The 10,892-nt window shown below is 41.6% G+C and overlaps 1 protein-coding gene across 3 annotated transcripts in view; it reads right to left on the bottom strand.

Moving 5' to 3' along the window:
• The window catches only part of MRPS21 (mitochondrial ribosomal protein S21), a 28,019-nt gene extending 18,023 nt beyond the window's left edge, over positions 1 to 9,996 (bottom strand). Inside the window, exons 1-2 of one of the 3 annotated variants that reach the window (XM_089674214.1) lie at positions 9,850 to 9,996; positions 5,754 to 5,845 (exon numbers count right to left, since the gene is read on the bottom strand). In XM_089674214.1, the coding sequence (XP_089530340.1) occupies positions 5,754 to 5,836 (83 nt within the window). In that variant the 5' untranslated portion in view covers positions 5,837 to 5,845; positions 9,850 to 9,996. Of the gene's footprint in view, positions 1 to 5,753; positions 5,846 to 9,294; positions 9,804 to 9,849 lie in introns of those variants that run through there. The other 2 variants (XM_089674215.1, XM_089674216.1) reach the window with 2 other exon arrangements.
• Positions 9,997 to 10,892: the final 896 nt, after the last annotated feature.

A 10,892-nucleotide genomic window follows, 5' to 3' on the forward strand; every position in this document is an offset into this window, starting at 1 on the left:
AATGACTTCTCCCAGAGCTAATTGGAGCCAGGAGTGAGCCAACCTTGACTCCAATCAGTGTGATTATATTGGATGTGTTGCTGACAGCTGTCCTGCCCTTAAAAAACACACATCTTTTTTGGGTTTACTGGTTTCAAGAAGCACTGTCTGATGTGAACCATGCCTCGCAGAAAAGAGCTCTCAGAAGACCTACGATCAAGAATTGTTGACTTGCATGAAGCTGGAAAGGGTTACAAAAGTATCTCCAAAAGCCTTGATGTTCATGTGTCCACGGTAAGACAGACTGTCTACAAATGGAGAAAGTTTAGCACTGTTGCTACTCTCCCTAGGTGTGGTTGTCCTGTAAAAATGACTGCAAGAGCACAGAGCAGAATGCTGCATGAGGTAAAGAAGAATCCCAGAGTGTCAGCTAAAGACCTACAGAAATCTCTGGCACATGCTAACATTTTTGTTGACACATCTACAATAAGGAAAACATCAAACAAGAATGGAGTACATGGGAGGACACCACAGAGGAAGCCATTGCTGTCCAAAAAGAATATTGCAGCACATTTGAAGTTTGCAAAAGAGCACCTGGATGTTCCACAGCACTACTGGCAAAATATACTGTGGACAGATGAAACCAAGATTGAGTTGTTTGGGAAGAACACACAACACTATGTGTGGAGAAAAAAAAGGCACAGCACACCAACATCAAAACCTCATCCAGACTGTAAAACATGGCGGAGGGAGCATCATGGTTTGGGACTGCTTTGCTGCCTCAGGGCCTGGACGGATTGTTGTCATTGATGGGAAAATGAATTCCAGAGTTTATCAAGACATTTTGCAGGAAAACGAACGACCATCTGTCCGCCAACTGAAGCTCCGTAGAGGATGGGTGATGCAACAGGACAATGACCCAAAGCATACAAGTAATTCAACAAAACAATGGCTGCAACAGCACAGAATACACCTTCTGGAGTGGCCCAGTCAGTGTCCTGACCTCAACCCGATTGAAATGCTGTGGCATGACCTTAAGAGAGCGATTCACACCAGACATCCCAAGAATATTGCTACACTGAAACAGTTTTAAGAGGAGTGGTCCAAAATTTCTCCAGATCGTTGTGCAGGTCTGATCAGCAACTAAAGGAAACGTTTGGTTGAGGTTATTGCTGCGAAACGAGGGTCAACCAGTTATTAAGTCCAAAGGTTCACATACTTTTTCCTCCCTGCACTGTGAATGTTTACATGTTATGTGCAATTAAACCTAGGCAACATCTAATGTTTGTGTAGTATTATGTTCAGCAGACTGTGTTCTTCTATTGTTGTGACTTAGATGACGTTCAGAGCACATTTTATGCCCAATTCATGCAAAACTCCACCTAATCCCAAGGGGTTCACATACTTTTTCTTGTAATTGTATGATGCCAATTACAGGCCTCTCTCATCTTTTTAAGTGGGAGAACTTGCACAATTGGTGGCTCACTAAATACTTTTGTCCCACTGTATATATATATATATATATATATATATATATATATATATATATATATATATATACACACACACACACACACACTGTAGTAGTATCATCCACATACAGAATGGTGGTGTTGTGTTCTGCAGCAGTATGAGCAACTTCTGTCTGCTGCAGGGAAAAGATGTATTCTAAATGCTTCTCCGCCGTTCAAGAGAAGTCCTGTGTTTTTGACAATAAATACAAGGTTTCCTCTGATTGGCTGAAGTGAAAAGATATGGGTGGAAGACTTCACAATCTCCACGTCACCCAATCAGAGAAAGCCTTGTAATGTGATAAAAATACAAGGCTTCTCCTAAGCGGCTGAGAAACATTCAGACTGACTAGATTTTTTTTTTGGCAGAAGAAAGGAAGTTGCCCATACTGCTGCTGCTGGAACACAGCGCCACCATACTACAGATAGCTGATGCTACTACTACACTGCCAGCATGATGTAAAGGCCACACAGCGGCCGCATTACTTAGTAACTGAAATAATTTGTTTGGGCCAGCTTGGCCCAAACAAGCTATTTTAACCACTTGCTTCCTGAGCCTATTCTGACACTTCTCACATAAATGTAAAAATCAGCTTTTTTTGCTAGAAAATTACTAGCTAGAAATCACCCCCACACATTATATTTATTTAAGCAGAGGCCCAAGAGAATAAAATGGCGGGTGTTAAAATTTTTTATTTCACGTATCTGCGCAGTGGTTTTTCAAACGAAAAGTTTTTGGGGAAAAAATATAGTTTAATTAATTTTAATGCATAAGAAGACAATATAATATGCAATTGTTTGGAAAAATATAAAAAATGATATTACACTGAATAAATAGATACCTAACATTTCATGCTTTAAAATTGCCCATGCACGTGGAGTGGCGACAAACTACGGTACTTGAAAATCCCCACGGGAGACTCTTTAAAAGCCTTTACAGGTTACCAGTTCAGAATTATACAGGAGGTCTGGTGCTTAATTCATTGCTCTCACTATAACGTTGGCGGCAGTAACTCACATATGTGGTGCATGACCTATGTATGTGTTTGTCTTTTCAAGTGAGCATGTGGGGACAGGGGCGCTTTAAATGGGTTTATTTTATTATTTAAATATTTTTATTTGTACATTTTCTCTTTATTTTTTTTATCACGTTTATGGCTATCACAAGGGATGAGTGACAGCTGAAGCAGTGACAGGTCATCTTTCTAGATTGATCTGGTGTCTATTAGGGCCCTGATCTCTCCTTTGCCCCAAGATCACTTTGATCTGTTACTTTCACAGGCCAGTAAGGGTCTGATTACATTAGACCTAAACTGGCAAAACACTTGTTGCTTTCAGTTTCTTACACCATAGAGATGATCGTGGATGTTCAAGTCCTTAGTCATCTGTCTGGTCAACGGGTGGAACTGCCAAATTCAGTCTTGTGCTCCTCTGTGAGACGGGAAAGCTCAGGAAGGGGGGGGGGGGGGGAGGAGAGAAACCCCCTCCCAATGCCTGTAAAAGCAAACCAGCAGCTAATTAGCCACTTGGATCACTTTATTCAGCATTGCTGGCTGAAAAGACTGCTACCAGGGTCATAGCTGCACCTACAGTCAGGTCCATAAATATTGGGACATCGACACAATTCTAACATTTTTCGCTCTATACACCACCACAATGGATTTGAAATGAAACAAACAAGATGTGCTTTAACTGCAGACTGTCAGCTTTAATTTGAGGGTATTTACATCCAAATCAGGTAAATGGTGTAGGAATTACAACAGTTTGCATATGTGCCTCCCACTTGTTAAAGGACCAAAAGTAATGGGACAATTGGCTTCTCAGCTGTTCCATGGCCAGGTGCGTGTTATTCCCTCATTATCCCAATTACAATGAGCAGATCAGTGAAGCAAGCCATCATTAGGTTGAAAAAACAAAACAAACTCATCAGAGAGATAGCAAAAACATTAGGCATGGCCAAAACAACTGTTTGGAACATTCTTAAAAAGAAGGAACACACTGGTGAGCTCAGCAACACCAAAAGACCCGGAAGACCACGGAAAACAACTGTGGTGGATGACCGAAGAATTCTTTCCCTGGTGAAGAAAACACCCTTCACAACAGTTGGCCAGATCAAGAACACTCTCCAGGAGGTAGGTGTTTGTGTGTCAAAGTCAACAATCAAGAGAAGACTTCAACAGAGTGAATACAGAGGGTTCACCACAAGATGTAAACCATTGGTGAGCCTCAAAAACAGGAAGGCCAGATTAGAGTTTGACAAACGACATCTAAAAAACCCTTCACAGTTCTGGAACAACATCCTATGGACAGATGAGACCAAGATCAACTTGTACCAGAGTGATGGAAAAAGAAGAGTATGGAGAAGGAAAGGAACTGCTCATGATCCTAAGCATACCACCTCATCAGTGAAGCATGGTGGTGGTAGTGTCATGGTGTGGGCATGTATGGCTGCCAATGGAACTGGTTCTCTTGTATTTATTGATGATGTGACTGCTGACAAAAGCAGTAGGATGAATTCTGAAGTGTTTCAGGCAATATTATCTGCTCATATTCAGCCAAATGCTTCAGAACTCATTGGACGCCGCTTCACAGTGCAGATGGACAATGACCCAAAGCATACTGCAAAAGCAACCAAAGAGTTTTTTAAGGGAAAAAAGTGGAATGTTATGCAATGGCCAAGTCAATCACCTGACCTGAATCCGACTGAGCATGCATTTCACTTGCTGAAGACAAAACTGAAGGGAAAATGCCCCAAGAACAAGCAGGAACTGAAGACAGTTGCAGTAGAGGCCTGGCAGAGCATCACCAGGGATGAAACCCAGCGTCTGGTGATGTCTATGCATTCCAGACTTCAAGCTGTAATTGACTGCAAAGGATTTGCAACCAAGTATTAAAAAGTGAAAGTCTGATTTATGATTATTATTCTGTCCCATTACTTTTGGTCCCTTAACAAGTGGGAGGCACATATGCAAACTGTTGTAATTCCTACACCGTTCACCTGATTTGGATGTAAACACCCTCAAATTAAAGCTGACAGTCTGCAGTTAAAGCACATCTTGTTCCTTTCATTTCAAATCCATTGTGGTGGTGTATAGAGCCAAAAATGTTAGAATTGTGTAGATGTCCCAATATTTATGGACCTGACTGTATGGCCTTGGTATAACCACTCAAACTCAAGGACATACAGGGATGTTCTTAAGTAGCAAGTGGTTAAAGTGACAGGAAATATGGAATTCAGCTTTAACCCCTTTGCTCATGTAGAAAAAACTCTTCTAAAACATAGCTGACAGCCAGGAGTAAAATATACACAAAATGCTGGCTGCAAAGGCAGTCAGAAATTAGTCTACATGCCAGCATAATAGTTAAAGTGTCACTAAAGCCACAACAGTACAATCAGTCTGTATATGCAGTAAAGCATGCTGGTCATACTCACTGTGGAGCCTAAGGAATTAATCCTCCGCATTGTGTAAAAAGGATGTTTTATCCTATCTTCCCTGATCTTCCCCTTCTTCCAGTGTCCCCCTCTTATCTCCTATAGTACAGAGGCTTGGGGGCAAGCTGCACATGCTCAGTTTGGTGTGTATTGCTAGAAGGTTTTTTTTCCTTCTAGGGAGAATGCATGTGATCAGCACAGGGCCAATCAGCACTGTCCAGACAGAGGTCAGGGATCCTCCATCCTCCTAGAGGAGAATGAATACTCCTCCTCCAAGCTGTAATCAGTGCTCTGCTGGACACTGATAGAAGTCACAAGACTGCACTGACTGCTGATGAGAAAAGATATTTAGCAGTTTATACTGTGTGAGACCAGATATAGTGAATGCAGGGTCCTGGGTTTAGTAACACTTTAAGCAGCAGCAGAACAAGGGTTAAGGAAACCTGCAACAAGTTCTAAAGCTATGAAACAATAAATGAAGGAAAGAGCTGCCAGCAAACTGGGTAACACAAATCTTTGATCTGATAAAACTGGAGATCAGGCTCTTGGAAGCAATGTGCTAGTTTCAGTTTCTGGGCAAGGAGAATGGGTATTATCACCATTCCATGATTCAATAGCCATTACCACACCAACCTACTGTACTACAAAAGCTACGTGCTAGCAGCTATATTTATAGCTTCAAGTTTTTCACGCTGCCACATATGTACTTTGAACAGCATAGTAGGGGCCCTGGGGTGAATTCGTACACCTTACCTTCATGTTTGCTAGATTTCTCCTATAAATAATAGTTGAACAAATCTTGTCACTTTTAAATGCAAATGCACATTCACCTGTTCAGCATCTTGTAAGCCACATCAATGTTCCCATTCTGCACCATCACTGTACGGGCAATAAATTTCAGATGGTTTGCCATGGCACAAACCTATGGATGAAGAGAGTACACATTACTACTGATGCACTATAATTTAACCATTTGAGTACCAACCTGTAATATCCCTTCATTACCAGGTCACTTTACATTTTTCAGTGATGTGATCATTTGACTGACAATGACACCATCATGCAACATTGTACCCATATTAAATTTAGAATATTTTTTCCACAGTTATCTTCCAGGACAGCTACCCGAGAGAGAGGCCCTTCCCAACTAGACAGGAAACACATGATCCACATTAATATAAAAAGAACCCATCTTCCCCCAAATCCCCAATTTGTACATTTCCTCCAGCCAGACAGGACCAATTCTCGGTTTATTTTTCCTCATATCAGGCTGTTGTGCTAGGTGGCAGGGGCCAGGTAGGCTAGGCTCAGGTGCTGGGGTGCCTGTGGAAAGCCTGGCGTCTTGGTCTGGTGTGGATGCCTGGGATTCTGTATGGGTCCCCCCCCCCCTCTCCCTTTGCATTGTCCTTCCCAAATGTCTATCACAACTTGGATTTTTTAGGTGCCCCAAAAAAGCCACAACATGCAGTACAATTATAATATGAGGGAGTACACACCTCTCATTTACTACAGGTACTTATACAGCGCAGTCAATTAACGCAGCACTTTACATATATATTGTGCATTCACATCAGTCCCTAACCCTGAAGGAGCGTACAATCTAAAGTTCCTGACTCATATTCATACATATACTAGGGCCAATTTTAGACAGGAGCCAATTAACCTACCAGCATGACTTTGTAGTGTGGGAGGAAAACAGAGTACCCAGAAGAAACCCACACATAACAGGGAGAACATACAAACTCCAGTCAGGTAGTGTCATGGTTGGGATTCAAACCAATGACCCTAGCCCTCGTACAATTTTATTAATACAAAGTGTACTAGAAATACACAGTTATCAAAAGAGCATAAAATCCACAGGGATATATTGACCTATATATATAGCGCCCCCCTTTTAAGAGTAACATGGTTCAATTATAATCTTATCAAACAGTCCAAAAATGGGAACAAATCCCACTTTATGTGGAATATAAACTGGATACTAACATTTATAGGTAAAGTTGATCCAGGGTATATTCGATTGCCTCTCGGGGTATCAGGAAGGAATTTTTTCTCCTGCAGGAAAAAATTGGATCATGCTTTGCTGGGGTTTTTTTTGCCTTCCTCTGGATCAATTGTGGGCATAGGATTATACCTTTTTTTTTTTTTTTGGGTTGAACTGGATGGATTTTTGTCTTTTTCAGCCAGACTAACTATGTAACTGTGTATTTTCTTCCACCACAGCAGAAATTTCCTCTCTGCATTTCGCAGGAGGACATGCAGAGAGGTCAGCTACTATGCAGTATTGCCTAATATAAAAGAAAATCCAATGATATAGTACCTGCCAGATATAGTACAAAAGAGTGTATATCTTGGTATTTGTAGAACACTATACATACAATGGATAAAATCAGATTATGCTGAACACACTCAGGGGTGTTTAGTGCCCTAGAAGTACCATGATACAAACTACTTTGTAATACAGATGAAACTCGAAAAATTAGAATATCATGCAAAAGTTCATTTCAATAATGCAACTTAAAAAGGTAAAACTAATATATGAGATAGACTCATTACATGCAAAGCAAGATAGTTCAAGCCGTGATTTGTCATAATTGTGATGATTATGGCTTACAGCTCATGAAAACCCCAAATCCACAATCTCAGAAAATCAGAATATTACATGCAATCAATAAAACAAGGATTGTACATAGAACAATATCGTACCTCTGAAAAGTATAAGCCTGCATATGTACTCAGTACTTGGTTTGGGCCCCTTTTGCAGCAATTACTGCCTCAATGCGGAGTGGCATGGAAGCTATCAGCCTGTGCCACTGCTGAGGTGTTATGGAAGACCAGGATGCTTCAATAGCGGCCTTCAGTTCTTCTGCATTGTTCGGTCTCATGTCTCTCATCTTTCTCTTGGCAATGCCCCATAGATTCTCTATGGGGTTCAGGTCAGGCGAGTTTGCTGGCCAATCAAGCACAGTAATCCCACGGTCATTGAACCAGGTTTTGGTGCTTTTGGCAGTGTGGGCAGGTACCAAGTCCTACTGGAAAATGAAGTCAGCATCCCCATAAAGCTCATCTGTGGCAGCAAGCATGAAGTGCCCCAAAATCTCTTGGTAGATGGCTGCATTGACCCTGGACTTAATGAAAAACAGTGGACCAACACCAGCAGATGACATGGCTCCCCAAATCAACACAGACTGTGGAAACTTCACACTGGACTTCAAGTACCTTGCAGTGTGTGCCTCTCCATTCTTCCTCCATACTCTGGGTCCTTGGTTTCCAAATGAGATGCAAAAGTTGCTCTCATCAGAAAAGAGGACTTTGGACCACTGAGCAACAGACCAGGTCTGTTTTTCTTTAGCCCAGGTAAGACGCTTCTGACGTTGTTTGTTGTTCAGGAGCGGCTTGACAAGAGGAATACGACATTTGAAGCCCATGTCCAGGATCCATCTGTGGTGGCTCTTGATGCACTGACTCCAGCCTCAGTCCACTCCTTGTGAAAGTCCCCAACACTTTTGAATGGCCTTTTCCTGACAATCCTCTCCAGGCTGCGGTCATCCCTGCTGCTTGTGAACCTTTTTCTTCCACACTTTTCCCTTCCACATAACTTTCTATTTATGTGCTTTGATACAGCACTTTGGGAACATCCAACTTCTTTTGCAATAACCTTTTGAGGATTTTCCTCCTTATGGAGGGTGTCAATGATGGTTTTCTGCACAACTGTCAGGTCAACAGTCTTTCCCATGATTGTGATTCCTACTGAACCAGACTAAGACCATTTAAAGGCTCAGGAACCCTTTGCAGGTGTATTGTTTAATTAGCTGGTTAGAGTGGGACACTTTGAGCCTAGAATATCGCACTTTTTCACAATATTCTAATTTTCTGAGATTGTGGATTTGGGGTTTTCATGAGCTGTAAGCCATAATCATCACAATTATGACAAATCACGGCTTGAACTATGTTGCTTTGCATGTAATGAGTCTATCTCATATATTAGTTTCACCTTTTAAGTTGCATTACTGAAATGAATGAACTTTTGCACGATATTCTAATTTTTTGAGTTTCACCTGTATGTCTGGCAAGTACAATATCATTGTTTTTTCTTTTATACGGAACAATACTGCATTGTAGGTGATCTCTCTGCGTGTCTTCCTGAGGAAGTAGGCTATTGGTCTTGATAAAGGGAGAGAGGAAATTTCTGCTATGGTGGAAGATATTGTTATTACAGGTACTTGTATAGTGCCGTCAGTTTACGCAGCACTTTACATATTGTACATTCCCATCAATCCCTAGCCATCAAGGGGCAAACAATCTCAGGTTCCTAACTCACATTCATACATACTCATGCTAGGGTCAAATTACAGGAACCAATTAACCTACCAGTATGTCTTTGGAGCGTGGGAGGAAACCGGAGTACCTGGAGGAAACCCATGCAGACACAGGGAGAACATGCAAACTCCAGGCAGGTGGTGCTGTAATTTGAACCACCGACCCTAGTACTGGCAGGTGGAAGTGCTAACCATTTAGCCACTGTGCTGCCCCATAAATATAAAGTGGGATTTGTTCCAATTTTCGGACTGTTTAATAAGGACAGAATTTAACTGTGTTATTCTTCTTAGGGAGTTATCACTGTAGATGGATACATCACTGCAGGCTTTGATAACCAGGTGGGTTTTTGCTTTATACTTTTGTTAATAAAATTGGATGAGAGGTATGCACTACTGCATATTTTAATTGTACTACATGTTGTGACTTTTGTGGAGCATTTAAAAAGTCCTCTTTATGATGGACACTTGGGGTCTTGCATTATAACCGGACGCGGTGCCATTTTGCACCCAAGAGCTTCCTATAAGTCTAGCGCTTGCTTCAATGGACGGTGTGGTTCAGTCCCTGACGGTACTCAAAGCTAACGAGGCTCTGCCGGTTAACACTCACTGTTGATGAAACCTACAGACAGGGCTTGCAGCGAGGACCTTGCAGGCTACCTTCGGCGGGGCTGACGTCTTCCTTCCGACGGTCGACAGTAGACGTCACTTCTGGTGCGGCCGGAGCTGCGGTCAGCCATCTTTGTTTTGGGCAACCGTTCAGAAATACCGAGAATATCGCTTTTCAGAGACACACAACACCTGCTGTGCAGCGTAGGGCCATAGGGACGGATAGGGTCGGTACCCACTTAATCCTATCTACTTAACGGGACTGAACGGGGAGGGGGTCTACAGCTGTTTGGGGCAGCCACTATGGGGAGGCCGATGCAGTATGAAATTCTGTACCCCGCGGCATGTGGGAATGCGCCAGTTCCAAAGGAAACAAGCTGAGCTCCAAAAAGATGTCAAAGCATTTGAAGTGGTTCTAAAGGCAGAAGGGTTTTTTGTTGTTTTTTTTTACTGTAATCACTTGAGCTCTGGAGGACCAGGATAATTTTTGCTATTCAGCACTGTTCTACTTTAACTGGTAATTGCTCACTCATGCAATGCTGTACCCAGATGAAATGTATATAATTTTTTTTCACACAAATATCGCTTTCTTTTGGTGGTATTTGATCACAACTGGGTTTTTAATTATATAAGGGCCGGTTTACAGTTAGAAATGCAGTCTGGATGCGGTTCTGTATGCGTGTTCTTGATGCGTTCCAGTTCATTTTTCCCCTCTCTTTTATCATAGCATTTTTGATGCAGAAAAAAAATGCACTGGACTGCATGTGGTGTGACCTGGCCATCAACAAGAAAAGACTGAACATTTAAAAAAAAAACATTTTCTACTTTCTGTTATGAAACATATCCAATAAAAAAAATCTTCATAAATTTAGGTCAAAATGTATTTTGCTATGTCTTTGGTAAAAAAAAAAAAAATCCCATTAAGTGTATATTAATTGGTTTGTGTGTAAGTTATACCATCTACAAACTTTGATACATATATTGGAAAAGTGGTCAATCCTGATGTACTGACAGCCGATCTCATTTCTTGAGGCCCTAAAATGT

Source organism: Staurois parvus, unplaced genomic scaffold (assembly GCF_062004578.1).
Source record: "Staurois parvus isolate SC_StPar_1 unplaced genomic scaffold, SC_StPar_1.0 ptg000149l, whole genome shotgun sequence".
Lineage (NCBI taxonomy): Eukaryota > Metazoa > Chordata > Amphibia > Anura > Ranidae > Staurois > Staurois parvus.